The sequence below is a fragment of the Strix aluco genome, chromosome 3, assembly GCF_031877795.1.
Source record: "Strix aluco isolate bStrAlu1 chromosome 3, bStrAlu1.hap1, whole genome shotgun sequence".
Lineage (NCBI taxonomy): Eukaryota > Metazoa > Chordata > Aves > Strigiformes > Strigidae > Strix > Strix aluco.
The window spans coordinates 45,080,490-45,098,707 of NC_133933.1; the positions used below are offsets into that span (position 1 = coordinate 45,080,490).

General features: G+C 38.2%; 1 protein-coding gene across 1 annotated transcript in view; it reads left to right on the forward strand.

Annotated features, from left to right (window-relative positions):
• PLD5 (phospholipase D family member 5) overlaps window positions 1–18,218 on the forward strand; it is a 187,067-nt gene that overhangs the window by 145,304 nt on the left and 23,545 nt on the right. Inside the window, exon 5 of the mRNA XM_074818374.1 lies at window positions 4,009–4,136. Coding sequence (XP_074674475.1) covers window positions 4,009–4,136 — 128 coding nt within the window. The remainder of the gene's footprint in view (window positions 1–4,008; window positions 4,137–18,218) is intronic.

Genomic DNA, 18,218 nt, shown 5'->3' on the forward strand with positions numbered 1-18,218 from the left:
TCCACCCTCTTTCTATTGCAGTACTCTTTCCTACTGTCAGGGCTGATGAGGTCAGGGCTCTTGGCGCTTTTCTCATTCTTGCTCTGCCTGTTGTGAATCACCCGTCACTGTTGCTGCAACTTCCCAGATGCCTCTGTTTGCCTCTTCTCTCAATACTTAAGTCCTTCCCCTTTCCCATTTTTCTTTCTCTCTGGTTTTAAAAACACTATCGTGAAAGTAAGAAAGTTGTGAAGACAGAAGGCCAATTTTAGCCGTGGTACAAGCAAATGCAGCTTCTGTTTCTTGGGCGTTAATGTTTGCTAACTCCAGAGTGAGTTTAGCCTGGAACTGGTGCTGTTGGAAACTGTTGCAGGCAGAATTTGCATGTTTGCTTTCAAGGCAGCTGTGATAATAGCTGCCTAAACAGTTGCTCTTTCTGGATCTTCTTTACAAAAATTATTTACCCTATCCACCAAAGAGGCAATTTGGCTCAGTGATGTTGCCTCTGTACCAGGACAACATGGTAGTATCCTAGACTTCTCACAGGTGTTGGATCCAAAGCCTCCCAGTGCACCTTCTCCACTGTTGCATAAACCTGGATCTGGAGGCCAAGTGGCAGCCCTGTGAACCCCAGCCTCCTGCAGTCTCTCATGAAGAAGAATCTCCCGGTTTGTGTAGCTGACTGGTGACCTTGCTTGAGCAGCAGTAAAATCCACAGCTAGCATATGCTGCAACACAGGTGCGCCAAGGTGCACTTCTCGATGACATACAGTTTTTCATAATAGAGCGTATATGTGATGAGCTCTTGATCAAAGTCTCCTGCTAACAGCTTACTGTTTTGATTCAAATATATAGAAAAGGACCTAGCCTTAAGCTCCTGTTCTTGACGTCAAGCTTGCCCTGTAGCTTTCATGACATTGTTAGTGGAGTATCTGAGAGCAGGCGGTTAGACCAAACAGGATGTTGCAAGGCTAGAAATGGTAAATGGCACTTGCTTGTGCCATCCTTCTACTTTAGGATTGAGAATTGAATTTATTTTGGAAATGGATGAAAAGTCAGTCTTTTTGCAATACTACTAATGTTTTCTGTTTTCTTCCTCCATTATGAGACAAAGCAAGAGGTTAAGTGGCAGCCTGGCACCTGCCAGGGGCTGTGTTCTCATCACATGGAGAATGTCCAGGCTTTCAATGGCAGGGTCCCCTCTGTGCATCCCAGACTGCATCAGTCATCTCCCTTATACAGAGTTCAAAACCTCCTACGTAGAAGAAAAAGTACTCAGAGAAATGTCTGTTATTTAAAGCATGCTTTGCTCCCTACAGTGGTCTTTTTTTTCCTGCAGAAAGAGGGCAATCTGGCTCAGCCTTTAGAATGCACAATTTTATGGGACAGGCAAATCCACTTGAGTTTTAATTGACAGCACTGGTTTTCTCCAAGATCTCACCCTGCAGTTTAATCTTCAGTGAAACAAAATTGTTAGATTTATTTTTTAAGAATCTGGCATCTGTATTAGTAATCAAGCTTACAAATTGTGCCTTATGGTTGAACTCAGTAGACCCACAGCTTTGTGTAATTGAGACTGCAGAATGATAAAGAGTTCTGTTATGGCTTCACATATTGATCAGTCCAATTTAATTTCCTCGTGGGACCTGAACCATGCTAGGGATGATGGATTGTGTTGAAGGCCTGATAAGCCTATTTTAACAAAGCATCTCAAGGGCCTCTGGAGCAGATGCAATTATCAATACTGATGCATGTTTCCTTTCATCAAAAGTTAAGGGCTCATTAATAGGCTGCACAGCAGCTGCTGTTTGCAACACATGACTTTTTTTTAATTAACTTGGAGATACTGTTTCCACAGCCTTAGGAGTTGGCTGTTTCCAGAAGGAAAAGAAATTGGATTCCAGGTTTTGATTTTAATGGTATGTGTGATAGCAGTATCTCCTGCACTGCTATATTCACTATTTTGGTAATTGAAGCCTAGATTATATTTTAGAGTGATAGTCCCACCCCACTGCTTATGCTCATGTCTAAACTGCCCACGCCCACAAATCCTGGTGTTTTACAACTTTTGAATTTTGTGCCAGGTTACTGACGATGTCTGCTGGTTTTAATTTTACTATTACTGGTTAAATAGCCTTCTGTTGTAACTTCAGCAATTAACATTTTTGTTTGGCATTGGAGATTCCAAAAATGTTTTTAAACTCTGTTTATTTTAGGCTCTTGGTTACGAGAAGGAAGCTCATTGTTGCTTCTGACTGTTTTGCCTTTCCTATACAAAAATACTAACATTTCATTTATAACCTATTTGATGTAGGGGTGTTGTGGGTGTTGAATTCATACTGCTGTTTTATGTTGCAGATTGGATATATGGAAAGAAAATATGATTGTGGCAAATTGCTATGTTAAATTATTTTAAATGCAGTTTTCAGATACGCAGCTAGAAGTTTAGCGCCTTACAGAATTGTTTTCCTTAGCTAGTAGAAGTTGCTTTTGTTTTGTTTATTCATCAGAAAACAATTTAAACCATTTAACACCTGCTATAGTGTTTTCTGATTTCTATTTCATGCACATTATCTCATTAATTAGCACAGTTCTACTCATTAACACATGGATTGAAAGTCAGCAGCAACATGTCCCAAGGAAAATTGGAAAATACCTTTGTTTCTAAGCATAGATGAATGTGGATGGCTGATACCTAGAAAAAATTGGAAAGGTAACTGGGTTGCCGCAGATGTAATTGCACAATAAACCAAATTCTGTAACTTGCTCAAAACCCTATGTTGCATGTGTGGTGCTTCATGAAAAGTGGCATCTTACCTGAATTTTCTTCTCTTCTTGATGTCTGAACTTCTAGAATCATTTGTTCAAGTGAGAATTACAGTTTTCATAATAAAAAGGAAATATTTAACACTGGTAACTGTTGCTTAAAATTGCGAGTTGAGTGTTTCTTAGGAGGTCAGAAATTGGAAGTTAGGTGAAAAGAAGTATATTTTAGTTCTTCAGGTATCCTGGAATTCTTCTGAAGTTGTGACTTATATCCAACCGTTACTAGAATTCATGGTACTGAAGATCCCATGAAAGTTTAATGGAAGATGGCTGGCACTGTTACTGCCCTCCAGGCTGCTTTTTGCGTCGCTCCTCTTCCCCAGTTACTGTCATGACTAAAATGTGAAGATGAGGGGTTACTTTAGATTACTTCGGCAATGATTAATTCAGATTAATCACCTAATCTTACAAACACTGGAGCACTGAAAGAACAATAATTATGTGAGAAATCCCCTAAACTCACCTAATATTAAGTATATTCTGGATTTAGTCCTGCAAACATACTGATTGGTCCAATTCAGACATTCCTACTGATGTGACGGAGCCAGCGTGCTTTTACCTGACAAGTAGCTCCTTTGATTTCAGTGGCCTATAATCCTTATTAAAACTGTGCAAAGTGGTAGATTGAATGTCTCAGATTAACAGGTTTAAGAGCAGTTTCAGCATACTTCAGGCCTTTGCTTACTTTCTCACTCCTTAATTATCCACCCATATTCCTCTTGTCAGGGTCTTTTCCATGTAACAGCCCACCACAGGCTACCTGCTTGAACCCCTGCACGGGGCAAAGGAGCAGAGTCTGATTTTCAGGAAGGGGTTGTACTTGGTTTCATATTTTAAAGGTCATTGTTATAATATGTAGCAAGTTTGAGTTCCAGAACAGACCTTTAAAAATAAACTAGTTTTAGGAACATACAGTGCTGGAAAAAAAATAGCACTTATTTGGTTTTTAAAATGGAAGAAAATTAAGTAAACAGTATAATGCATGGGAATTTCCCTATACCTGGTTTTCTGGAATATATGTTATTTAAAGGTCTTAAATAGTGGGACAGTAACTGTTTATCATTGATTTTAAACCTGTTTAATTACATCCCTCAATGGTTTTGGAAGCTGAGACCCTAAAATGTGAAGTTGTTTCTTTTTTTAATAACATAAATTATGTTATTTTAAACAATGTTATTTATTATTCTATCCTTAAATCTCTAGGTGCTGAAGTGCTATATATGAACATGTCAGCATATAATGAAGGTCGGCTTCAGTCATCCTTCTGGATTGTTGATAAACAGCACGTGTACATTGGAAGTGCCAGCCTAGACTGGAGATCGCTCGGACAGGTAATTTAATTGATAATTCTATACCCTTTGAGGGTATAATGAGGAAAGAAAGTAATGGTTTTGAGGCCAATAAGTGGAGATGGATATCTTCCTTTTTCTGATAATTTGCTGGCAAAAGTGCCAGCATCAAAAACTGTGCTTCCACAGTTTTGATGACTCTTCTGTGTTGGCAGAAGTATATTACTATAAATTTTATTCTTTTCATGGGAATAGCTATCCTCAACAGTTATGCTTTGGGTTAAATTTTAAAAACTTAAAAAATTTTATGGCCTTTATTGATTTCTGTGATGATTTTGTTGTTTGAAGATTGTAAGTTCTAGTTTATTTATTTAAAAAAAAAAAAAAAAAGTGAGCAAATCTGTTGGAAAACAAACCATTATGGAAACTTTGTGGTAATGTCCCTCTCATCTGCTATTTAAATAAAGGAAAGCAAAATTTGGAAAGACGTCCACATGGATGGTGTGTATTTTCCTGAAATACATGCCACCCTTGGGGAGGGAGAGATTGATGGGTAGAGAAAGGCAAATAGCATGAGAATTTTGGGGGTTGTACGTATTAGAGAGAATTCTGTATTTTGATTCCTCGTAAACATAAGAGTTGAAGGATGTACACTAAGGCCTCTCCAATGCTGAGGACTCTCTACAGTCTACAACCATTTTGAAGAAGTAATTCATCAGTAATGCAACTTATTTGCCTTCTTGTAGGTATCTGTAGCTTTTTTCTTTCCACAACAGTCTCAGGATTATTAATGGCTGTCATGTTCATTTTTGCTACATACCGCTGGCTGTGTGAGGTTGCTGTTGGTCATAGAGCGTGGGACCTGTGGTTTAGATCTCAGTAACTGAAATGCACAACACAGGGGAAAAAGAAGTAGTTCTAAGTCGTTATTAGTTGCAGTAAAAAAGCTTACTTTTTAAATATAATCAGAATCTCAAATACACATAAATAATTTTGAACATAGAGTCTAGTGATTTTGAAAAGAAGGTGTGTGTTGGTTGTGTTGAAGTTTTTAAGGTTTGTTTGGAGCTAAGAGTCTGAAAGTCTGAATAAAAACAAATCAACCATTTTAGTAAAGAAAGAGTGAATAAATACATTTTTTTGCTCTTCCTATGTGTATTCATTTATTTTAAAGGTAACTTTTTGAATGTTTACAAAGGAATCTGGAAGACTGGTAGAAAACAGGATGTTGTGAACAAACCAGAGAAAGTCTTGGCCAAGAGGATGTTGTATTTTTAATTAATGTGAGAACATATAGTTTGGGCTTTTGGACAGTTTTGAAATTAAATGTTTATACATTGTCTGTGCCTCATGAGCTAAACTGTATGTCATAACAAAATCAGAAATATATATGTTATAACTTCACAGAACTATTTAGCTTATAAATAGTTTAGTGTTGAAGCCTCTTCTAATTGGGATTTCGAGTACTCATGAAAATAATAAATGTGGAGAAAAGAAGGACATCTCCCACATGGATTATTATATTATTATATTTAATGGTTGTGTTTATGATCTTCATCACAGATGCTACAATTCCGTATAGGTTTGGTCTTCTCATACTGAAGTAAATCGTAACTCTTGTGACATACCTACCTTAAAATTTGATGCCAGTTCTTTGTGGGCCAGTGTTTCAAATGTGATTCCTCACTGTTAGTTTTATCACACTCTTTTCTGCATGCATTTGGATGTGTTTTTCCATCTTATTGTCATATAACCGTGTATTTTTATATGTAGTGATAAGATGAAACTCAGAATATTTCTACAGAGCAAAAAGAAATCTCTCTGAACTGCAGTTAAAGAGAATCTGCTTTCAATTAGTTGAGAAATGTACGCTGGGGTTTCAGAAGAGCCTAAGGGAATTAGATACTTGGCTCCTGTTGACATCAGATATGAGTATCCAATTTCCTTACCCCAGCATTACAGGTTAATAAATCAGGGCAGCTGTCAAAGAGATCTGATATGCAGTCCTTAAAATAATAATCTGTCTTGAACTTTTCACATAAGTGGTAAAATAAGCACAGAACTCTGTCACTTTATTCTGAGTGCTTTCCTCAAGGAACATGCTTTGCTCATGCATGGGACCTAATCTTGAAGTCGACGGTGAGCCAAGCCCTCACTGGGGAAGCACATCTCCCACAGGTTCTCATTATCAGAGTCCCAATGTAGCTGCAACTGAGGGATCAATTCCCTCTTGTCTCAAAGCAGCCTAAATGTGTGTGAGGAGTGAGTTTAACTGGGAAATAGTGGAGCAGATAGTGCCAGGCCTGTCCAGACCCAGGCCCTTGCACTTGCACTGCCCACAGTATCAGGGTAGGACTTGTGCAGTTTTGCAGCGGGAGGCAGGGAACTTGCTGCAGATGTCACTGCATGTTTCCTGTTACATCCTGGTTTACCTGCAGGGAAAGGATGGTGAAAAGGCAGACTGGGCTGTTGATTAGTCACATATGGTCCCTTTAAAAGCTCATCTGACTTTGAGAGCAACAGAACTGTGCTTATTGAATCAACAAACCACTTTGGCCAGTATTACTAGATCTTGACAGCAAATCACAGAATAAAGTAGGTCTCTGCTATTCTAGAAACATATGGTACTTTGGCCTGTCAAGCACAGCAGTTGTCTTCTCACTCGAACATCCAGTACGAGTCAGTCACCTTGTAGCTAGCAATGTCTCATTATTCAGCAGCACAGTTCCAGTGTAAGTTATGTGAGTGTATCCCGTCTTGCATCTAATAATATCTAAAATGCAGTTAAAAGCTCAAGATTTTAACTGTGCATGGTTGTCATATCTTTTCAGATGTCTTCCCCTATACTTTCTACATGCATGTTTATTGCTTCCTCTGTACTGAACCTTTGCATCCATTCAGGCCAGTACACTGCATAGTTCATATAGGAGCACCTACCTGCTTTGCTGGTGTGGCAGTTGCACTAGAGATGCAGCAGGTCTCTACGGTATTTCACCCTGGGCTAAAGTTCCAGAGCCTTCCTACCTCTTGCTTGCTAGGGGCCTAAAGATGTAGAAAGGCTTCTGTGACATAATAGTACAGAGCATTTAACATATAGCAGCTCAGCATACCAGAGAATATTTATGCAAGGTTACTGTGGTAGATATAAGTGGACTTTATTGCTATTTTGTCCCTTTGCAGGGGAATTTAAAAAAAAAAAAAAAAAAAAAGTCATTCTTCTCTTGGGAACCTGAGTCTAAAGCTGAAACAGTAACTTATTTTTAACAGCTCCTTAGAAAACAACATCAGGACTTACATGTCGAAAGGTGTCAGCTTTGTTTTTACAATCTTTGTGGAAAATTCTTCTCTCCATTTATAAGCTGGACACAAGAGATCAATCTCATATGAGGCTTACTGAGTTTTGTTGCCATTTTCTTGACTTGCCAGCACTGACAAGAAGCAATACTAGTATTTCCTTTAAAAGTAAATTTTCTGCATCAAGGACTGATTTTCATATGCTTCATATATTATTTGGGGAATAACCTTTAAAGTTGCATATATCCTTGTGGCTTTGCTGTCAAAGTTTTAATACTTGCCAGAGTCTCAGCTTTGAAATTACAGGCAAGTCTGACAGCACATCATTACTTTTCAAGTAAAGCTATGTTTCAGTTAGGTTGCAAGTTTGCCAAAAAGCTAATAATTTTGGCTGAAATCATCTATGCCAGCTATCTGCTTCAGTCTGAAATAAAACCCACAAGCAAATGAAAAATACTATTTAGACTCCATGAAAATAGGATTTTACAAAAATTAGATGTTTTTGAATTCGTAGTGAAATAGTTTGATCTTTTCTTTGAACAGATCTAGATTTTGTGTCAGGGATGCATCTTTTCCTGTTGTTATCAATATATGGCAAATATTGCCCAATTACATAACCCGTTGAAAATTCTGGGTTATGAACAGCTGAGTTTTTACTATTTCCTTAGACAGGTACCTCTTTCTTAGATACAGTAAGCTGTGTAAGATTTTATCAGTGAAATAATCTTTCTACCAATCTAGTTTCTTTCTGGTAAATTTTTATAAACTGATAAAATGGTGCAAAAACTGTATAAACAAGTCTTACATGTTTACCAGCTTGATGAAGGACATCTGGAGAGATGGTCTCTTGTTCTTTGTGGTGCTTTTCTGCCTTCTAAATGTGATTTAGGGGGTATACTAGAAGAGGAAAATTATGAAGATAAAATTTTAAATCACATTTTGAACGTTTTATTTCATATAGGAGATCTACGTGATCAGCTGTACAACTTCCATCTTCCACTTCACTGACATACATTTGGTAATGGATGCAATTGATAAAGTGTTTTCCCAGAGTTCCCAGGCTCTCCCCTACTAAGAAGTTAGTCTTGAAACCATCAAACAAGCCAAGCAACATCTTCAGGCCATAGCTGTACAACCTACTTAAGTATATATTTAAGATAATGACATGTTGAAGTCTATATTTTTATTCAGCAAAATATATGCATTTATGTTAAAATGTTTGGCTGAAAAAGGATTCACTCAAACATGCCTAAAATTAGGTATATATACTGATTAATTTTTGCCTGTGTTTTGAACTAATAACAATCAAGGTGGCCATGGTGCTGTATTCTAGTTTCTAGCTCCTTGAGCAGGTAGCTTATTGATGTACTTAAATAAAAGTAATAGGCTATGTAAAAGGTGTTATAATTCATAATACTAATGTAAAGCAAGAGCTAACAAAAAGTGTCATATATTTCTTTTGTTCCATGGCTCCCTCCCGTAGTTCTAGCAAATGCATTTAGCTCCTTAATTCTGTTAAGCGTGATGTTTGTTGTACGGACAGAACCTTTAATCAGCTCAAGAAACACTTCTGGAGCTCTTCATACTAACACTTTTGGAAAAGTTTTCTTCACACATGAATAATTGAATCCAGTGGGCAAACATCTGTAATGGATTAGTTGAACCACTTCAGAAAAATACTTTTATGTACAACAAATAATCAGCCATTGGAAAATTTTATTAGTGAAAATTATTGAAACAAGTAAAATTAATCCTATTTTCTTCAGTGGAAGTGGAATCAGGCTAATATTAAATGCTTTTGTAGGAAAAAAAAATAGCTTAAATCATGAATACTAACAGGTAGCAGGTATCTGTGTGTATGTGTGGGGGTTAGTGTCCAAATTTGAATGTTCAAGGTCTCAAGGCACTAAAGTGGTGTGTCTGGAGCCCTCCAGTTACTGAAGAGACATGAGACAGAACCACCAGTTAGGAGGCTGCTCATGCCTTGCGCTTATGCACGGAAACTAGATTGGGGGAAAAGTGAGTCTTGGTCAGTCCCTATCCAGAAAATAAGGGATACTGGAAAGAAGTGGTCTTGGAAAAAAGAAGGGGACCCAAACAGAAGAAGGTGAAGTTCCTGGCTGGAGGAAAGATCCTGGAAGTGGGGGAGATCCTGGACATCAGCTAGCTGTGAGGAGATGGAAGCCGTGGGATGCAACAAGGACACTGGCTGGTGATGCCTGAGACAGGTAACAGTGAGCAGTCACCCACCAGGGACAGACCCAACTTTCTGTCCAAGCATCCTGGGCCAGCAGCCATCTCCCTGCAGGTATGGAAGGTGTGAAAGATAATCAAGTAGTTGCAAAAGCTCTGGTCTTCTTGGTTCTTAAACCCCAATATCCAGATCCAATGTGGGTAGTCATTTACTCTATCTTGCCTGTGACATCTTAAAAGCATTATCTCAAAAAGTCCTACTTAAATTTTGATGCAGCTGATGTCAAGGAAAAAAAAGTTCCTAAGCAGACATATGATTTTCTCCATTAGTTAGCTGTGTAAAAACTGCTGGCAGAGGATTTTTCTTTTTAATATGCCTCTTAAGTCCACATATATTTTTCTGGGTTGTTTGTTCTTTTGATTGTTTTAAATTAAGACCAGTTTAAGCAGAGTGGCTGTAAGATGTAATTTTTTAAGGACCAAAAAAACCAGGCTGTAAAACATACTTTTTTTTTTTTTAAGGACAAAAATCCAACCAGGTGAACTTGTTCTTATTTTCCCATTTATTTTATGTCTGTTGGATTCCTTGTATGATTTCTTTCACCAATACAAAGCAAGACTTCAGAAGGGTATTTGATTTTGCTTCATCTTAAAAATTCATCAGGAGGAGGACTGGAAGAATAATACCTTATGTCTTCACCTATGTATTTATTTATGAAAACATATTCTTGGTAAATAAGGCTTGGTCTTCTGAGTAGAATTTTTTGACCTTGCTTCTTTCATGAAATGAGTTCGGGCAGTGTTTTGGATAGCAGAAGTTTATCTAATCATCTCTGTTGCAAAGGATCAATGATTTGTTCTTGCTGACTCTCAGCAGTGCCTTGGAGCACTTTTTAAAGTGTCCCATGTGACAGCTGTGTATCTGACAGGACTACTAAACAACAGTATTTCCTTTTCAGGCACTTTCCTCTCCATCCTCCTCTTATTCACTTGGTGTTATAAATTAGAAATTGCTGATTGTATGTACATAATTTAGTGTAATTAGGAAACCAGATAAACTGTCCCAACACTGTTTATCAGGTTGGAAACAGTGATGCATTTTATCTGAGGAGTTAAGGTTTTACTTGATGCACTGAAGACATTAAATAAATATTCAAGAGGACCAAAATAGTGTAGAAGGTGAGATGTGTGACAGTGTGTGAATGATAAACTCTCTATGGAGTTCTTTTTCATTATGATATTATTATGTAAAATGTACTTCGCTCTCTTGGATTGACTCCTATAGTATGTGAAAGTTGTAGCAATTATGAATTATCAATTAAATTTGAAGAATAAGAAATAAGTTGTCCAATTATTTTATTCTGTTAATTCAGTTGAATCAACAGTCAAATCAACTATGTGAGATGTTGAGAGCTACAAGTATTAATTATTTGAAAAAGGTTTATTAAGCATCTGTAGATACAGTAGATAAACAAAGTTATGCTTTTTATGATAAATATGAATAATGTAGTGCATACTTACAGTGAAAGTATATTGGATTCTGAATTTTTTGAAATTAAGGACCCTATAGTTATTGGGGGAAAAAAAAACCAAAACCCCACAAACGAAAAAAGAAAAACCAGCCAAAAACTCCAGTCGATCAAAAGATACACTTTTTGCATGTGTCAATTTTAAGTAAAAACGACAAGCCAATATTTGATTTGCCAATATTTTGTATGAATTAGTGTTTTGGACTTGGCTATAGGAAGGCTTGCAGTAGGATGGCTCCAGGAGCACTTGGAATATTGCTGCGCAGGACAGAACTGGATTGAGAGACACTGGGGGTTTCAATTTAGTTGTTCAGGCTCTCCTCCTTATAACACAGAAAAAAAGAGACAAAAGCATTGGTTAAAATTCTTCTCTAACACCTTCTCCTCCTCCTCTTCTCGTCTTCTGTGACAAAGACTGATAAAATCCCTTAACCTCTTTTTCTTCCTACTCTGAGATGACAAAAGTTGAGAGATGAATATGGTATCTCAGGTATTGAGAGCTGCATCTAAAAGGGCAGTTTAGGGGCGATTCAGGATTGTGGGAATATTGGAGGAGCAACCCTTTGATTGCCTGTTGGGGCTAAAATCAGTTGGAAGTAAACCATGTGGTTCTTTACTCAAGTCTCATCCCAATTATATTGAAGGGGCTCATGTGGTGGAGTCACAGCTCTAAGGCCGCACTTAGAGAGTGACAAAACTCATCCTGGGGTTATTCCTTATTTTCTTGGTCTCTGTTTCTGGGGATATAGATCCAAATCAAAACTTTCCCAAAATTCAGGAAGCTCTGGAATGCTGCCAGGAGCAAATGCAACCTGTGCTTCTTTTTATGTATCTCCCTCAGGGAAGAGGGAATGGTCATTTCCTAAAAGTACATCCTTGAACACTGTAGCTTCTATTTATTTGTGTGATCAAAATTGTCCTCCCATAAAACCAATATGTAATAAATACTGGACTTCTATATACCTGAAACTACATCACGATGATCTCATTTATTTCCAGTTTCCCCAAAATCTTGCTATAGTGGAGCCCCCTCTCCAAACTGATCACCAAGACATGATCTGTCCATTTGCAATTTCTGTTAATGACAGTTGCATCCTATCTTTACAGAACTGCATAGAGTAAAAAGCACACTATAATCAGTCAGTCATGTTTTTGAACTTTTATCTAAATGAGTCTCTTGAAGTTATGTAATGGAGCATCTGGTCCTTTTGAGATAAGATACTTTGTCTGATGGTTAGTGGAATTACATCTTTTCACTCAAGCAAAAGTTACATTGAGAGTTTCCATTTGATATAATGTTGTTCTAGTATGAACTACAGTTATGTCCCTAATGCACAGTTTAGACCGTTGCCAATCCTTGCCATCATCTTCTAATACTTTGCTTAATTTTCTTACTGTCCCAATGGTGTTCAGTATCATATCACTATTAGTAAATTGAGCACAGTCTCAAGTGTCCTATAACAGGAAACAAGGCTCTTCATCATCCACCAAGGTTCAGTCAAGCTCAGATGGGTAAATATTAGACTGAAAGTACGTGCTACAGGATACCAGTATATTTTATCTAAATTCATATTTCTGTGTTAAATAATATCTCTTATAGATGACAGAGAATATCTGCTTCTAAAAAACTTTGGTATATTGTTAGCCATGTGATCCAATCCTTAAAAAAAATTTATGATGCTAATCTGATTTATTTCAATGGGATTATTTCCAGAACTAGCTAATATTATAAGGATAACATAAAAGTGCAACCCAGATCTTCAAGCATAGATGAATGAGTCAAGATGTGAAGAAAACAGGTCTAAGTAGATATTACAGAGCTGTATTGATGACAGTTAAATACCTTTTTTTGTGTTTTTATTTCTCGCTGCGTAGAAAGCTAGTTGTATTGTTGAAACTGCTGTGATGCTATTACAGCTTGTCCTTCAAAAGACTGGCTGAAAATATATTTATTATTTTCACTAAGAGCTTTTGGCTAGGGTCTCCATCTTTGATCAAATCTAAAGCAGTTTGATGACTGTTACCTATCCAAAATAGCAGCTTTTCTTTTTAAATTCCTCTTTTGAGGGAGGGGTGGGTAGGATACGTTGCTCTTGGAAATGTGCAGCACTCACAGTATGCATTTATCATGGTGTAAAGTTTGTATTTTTGGAAGTCTGATGTTTTGTTTTATTCTTTAATTGAGATAGGCCACTTTTTCTCTGTTGCATCTAGGGAATCAGCACAGTTGGTATTGCCCATTAGGTTTACTCTGCTTGAAATTTATTATCTGATCATCCAGCATTTACAAATGAATCTCAGTGAAGCAAATGGGCTGTTTGTCTCTCGCTAGCATTCTTGTGCACTGCTAACAGAGGGCTGGGTAAAGCTGGACAGGAACATGGGTAATGTGGCTGCTCTGCTTGTGTTCTGCACGTACTTCTGCTACTGCCTGGTAGTGCTTTTGGTTCCTCCTCACTCTTGTGCGCTTCTGTTTTTGTGATCTAGTGACTGCAAATGGCGTGGGGCTGTATATTCATCTTCCACTTGGAGCCATAAAGACTTCTCGTGCCTCCCCAGCCTGGCTAGTTTTTCTAGATGCAGAGCCGATTTCCAGCTCCGAGGTGCTCGGAAGCTGTTCCTGTTTATCGTACTTCTCCCATTGTTGTGCTCCATTCTTGCATGCATCATCTGCATTGTGTGTTTGTATTTAGTGTAAGAGAGGGCAAAATACAGCTTGCTGTATATTTTTATTTGTTTTCTGTTGACTGTAGGAGTATGCTCATTACTCTGTCTCTGACCTCTGAAATTACAGATCTATTTTCTTCTCATAATTTTTTTTTCAGTTGCTGTGAAAGTTCTGTAGAACAGGTTTATCTACCATTGGAGTAATCAATAATAACTTGTAAATCAATAAATAATAAACCTGCAGAGCAAAATGATGGAATATCTAGTTTGAACAGATAAACTCCCTTCTTTTCAAAGCAGTATGGGATATTCAGGTAGTTGGATCTCCACAATCCAAAGGAAAAGAGGAAGTTCTTTCTTCAGGAAAATTTGCTTTTTAATACTTGCCATGCCATCACTACATCTTAAAATAATTAAGAGTCATAGAAGATGTTGCAAAGAGAGTGTGTCTGGTTCTGGTTTATGAGTGGTCCCTCAGATACTTGTCAAATAATATCAGTGCATCAGGATTATCAGACTCGAGAGTTTTGGATGGGTTCTAGAAGTGTTTAGGGAACTGGAGGCATGCAGGAATTTGGTGGCAGAACACACACTGTACACCACCACAGAGGTGTTCTATCCACAGAGGGGATAGAAAATAATCCATACAAGTGTGTGAAAAACTAGAGACAGCTTTAAAGACCTCTGCTGCTATCTTGTAGCAAACAAGTGGGCAGTGTGGTGAGATGTGCTTGCATGAGCTCATAGCCTGGAGATAAGACTCAGGACCCCAAGAGTTAAGCTATTAAAATTTGCAAAAACTGCTTGGGAGCATCTCCCAGAAACTGCATCACAAATAGTGCACCAGGCAGTTGTCTTGCCTTTAAAAAATGTTTTAAAAAAAGGCATTGGTCCCAGTGGTGAGAATGGTTTCCTGGCATACCTCTATAAGGCCTGTCTGCAGTAATCAGTAAAGCAGAAGGGCTCGATTTGAATATATAGATCCTCCAGCCACTTGCACTTAAGTCCTGTAGTTTCATTTGTGTTGTGTTCATTAAGAAACCCTGAAATAGTAAGATGTGCTGAGACAGAAACGTGTATTAATGTAGGTGCTGCCCTAGAATGGCTTTATTTTTTTCTTCACCAGAGCTGGCTTGCAGGCAGCCTGCACAAAGTAGGGGCAGCAGAACTTGACTTGTTTGCACTTATGTGTCCTGCCCACTGCTGTTCTCAAGGCCAAGCCAGATTGCATGGACAGGGCAAAAGTGTTTGTGCTGTACTTCTGTGCCAGAGCCTACTGCTGGAGTTCAGCAGCTAACAAGTAGGCATGCCTGCAGAGGCAGAGCTCTTAAGACCAGTGTGGCCTTTTACAATCATGGAATCATTTAGGTTGGCCCAACTTTTAATCATTTTGTTTGTCCTAGATAAAAATCCAGGCCAAACAGTCTGGTCCAGGGGTTCCAGCATCTGGCTCAACAGCTGGTGGTAGAGTCTTAAATAATCAGTAAACTTACACAGATGTAAGAAAGGCAGTAAATTCCACCACTTTCCAAAAAATGTGATTTATGTTGTGCTGCAAGAGAACTTGTTCATTAAAACCCAGCTGAATCTCTGAGGGGGAGCTAATGCACCACAGTCTTTCTGTCATCTCCCACAAGAACTTGCTGGCAACTAATCTTGGTCAGTGATGTTAATGAATGGAGGCAGATTCCTCTCAGAGGGATTTAGTTATTAGCATATGCCATCAGATCAGTCTTGTTCAACTAAACAATTAAAATAGCAACATTAAAATAATCATGAAAGTGTATTCCCAATATGTGGTTCCACCCACGCACACACACTTTGATATTGCACAGATGATAGTTCCCTTCTAGATAAATATCTTCTTTCAGAACTGCCACAACTCCGAAAAGGTTCCCAAATGTAGCAGCCCAGTCACCTCCCACTTTAACAGTTGAATCTTTTCATAGAAAACTGGATTTAGTATTGTCCTGTGAAAAAGACTCACATCAGGCTGAAATACTGTGCCATAAATGTCCATGAGTCAGGACAAGGAAGGACAACCATTTCAGTCATTCTACGAAAAGAAATGGTTCTGCAGTTCAGTGTAAAATCTCATCTTTCTATATCCAGAAGTCATCAAGCAGAACAAAACAGATTCTGACAAAGCATTCCTTCCATATGAATGTGCAGAATTAATGGCATCACTAAACCTTTTCAGGTTTTGATGTTGTCGTCATAAGCATCTAGGCCTAGTTTGGAAGTCATCTTGCAGTCACCTTTCTTAACTTTGCTGAGTAAACAGCAGTCACCAAAACAATGAAATTGATGTTTCCCTGGAACTGCTCAGTGGCAACTATTAATCCTTGCTTGAGGCGGGGTGTATTGGGCAGGCAGCGCATGCAAAGAGAAATGTGAGGTGTATCTTCAGAAAATTGCAGAAGTCATGAGAATCCCTGTATTGGACAGTCAAGTTTTTCTAATCAGTATAATGACTTATTAGGCATTTCTTTCAAATTTAATGGTATGGGAGATTTCTACGATTGGGTAGCAAATCATTTTGTAAGTAGATCTGCAGCACAGGTACAGAACCTATGTATGCCATATATATGTCATATACCACATGAACATATACTACAGTTTCATGATGTATGTTCTGCTTAAACGTATTGAAAACATCTTTTATCATTGTGACTTACATTTTATTACCTTCAACTCTATCTGTGCTGTACAACAAAACTCAATTTAAACAGAAATTGAGAAATAAATTTGACCTTCTAGTTCTAAGACTGGAAGTTAGTGTTAATGCTGAATGGGAATAACATCTTTTCAGGTATCTTTTCAGATATTTCTTTTCTTTTCCTATAAAGTTAAAGTGATTATTACACAATATTGCAGATGGAAATGGTATCAAGCCTTAAAGTTGTCTCACACTTGTTTTATGTGGGGTTTTTTTTCCTCTTCATTCTGTTTAATGTTAGCTTATGTAAGAGCTATGCTGACTTTTATTAGCATATTAAATCTCTGACATCTTTGGCACACAATAATTCTGTTTCTTGCGCAAGGGGTGTTACACATTATTTATAAATAAACAATTTTTACATCCACAGGGGCAGCATCTGCTGTGATTTGAGATAGGACAAAACACCCAGGTCATGACCTTACACAATAACCAGATTAATATTCCTCTTTCTTGTGATAATATAGCCATAGCATGCATTATTACTCTTTGTTCATGTAGTAGCAGCCAGCTGACACCTCAGCTGAATCCACCAAGTACAAAGAGGCTTTTCAGATGACCCATATGACCTTTAGGCTGTATGTGCAACATAGTGCTTTAGCAGAAAGAAGGGATTAAGGAAGCATGAATCAATGTGTTCCCAATTTTACTGTTAGGGTCAGGAGGCACGAATATGATGTATTAATTTAATTCCAAGTTTTCTTCCTAAGACCATATACCAGGACCCTATCATTACAGGAGACGTTGCTTCCGTGTTGAAGCAGCCAGAAACCCCACAAATATCTAAGGTGGCTACTCAGAAGAATAGGACAAAGAGCAAGTATGGATTTCTGAGACAGATTTTCATACAGACTAGCCAGTGTTCTGAGGCTGCCTATGTACTTTGTCGCTAAATTACCTTACCTATCTAAACTGCTTGGATTCCTAGCTTACCTCAAGGTCCTGTACACTGAATTTAATCAAGGCTCAGTCAAAAATTAATTAGAGCCTTTGGCCCTCTGCTTACATCAAGAGAAGAGATTTCTAATTCTGATCAGGTAGTCTGGCAAGGCTCAACAGTTACAGCAATAATTCATATGCAATGTCATTGTCCCAGTTTGTGTCCACAGCATGCCTGCCACCAATCCCTATTTGGTTTGCAAAACGAAAACCCACTGTGTGTGTCAGTAATGTTATAAATAATGCATCCAATTCGTCAACTACGTGCTGTTGCATTTCCCTGAAGCCCACAAATCTGAAAGCCCCAAAGAAACTGTGCACTTGGAAAGAAATGTTTAGACATAAATATTGTCCTTATTCTGAGGTCAGTCCTTTGCACTCTTCTCTCTGTGTGGTACACAGAAGACGTACGCAGGCTGTCCCTTTGTAGCATTACATAGGATGAGAACAAATACTAAGAGCTCGTGCTGTGATTTCCAGCTGCGTGAGGAGAATGCTAGAATAAGGGCTGACAGGACAGGCTCCGATGCAGGAAGGATGGAAAGAGGCAATGGGAGGTATGCACGTGTGTGTGGTAAAGGAGAGTCCAGGCCTTTCCAGAAGCTAGCAGGATCCTTCACTTCACCTTTTAATTTTTTTATGGTTCCACTGAGGTAGTAAATTGTTTAATGTCACATGAATGACACCAGTACTGAAATGTGATGCAGCTTGCCAGCAGTGAGATGGAGGCCAGCACAATGTAGTCCTTTTCTTCCCAGCCTGCACTTTCCTTTGATATAAGGA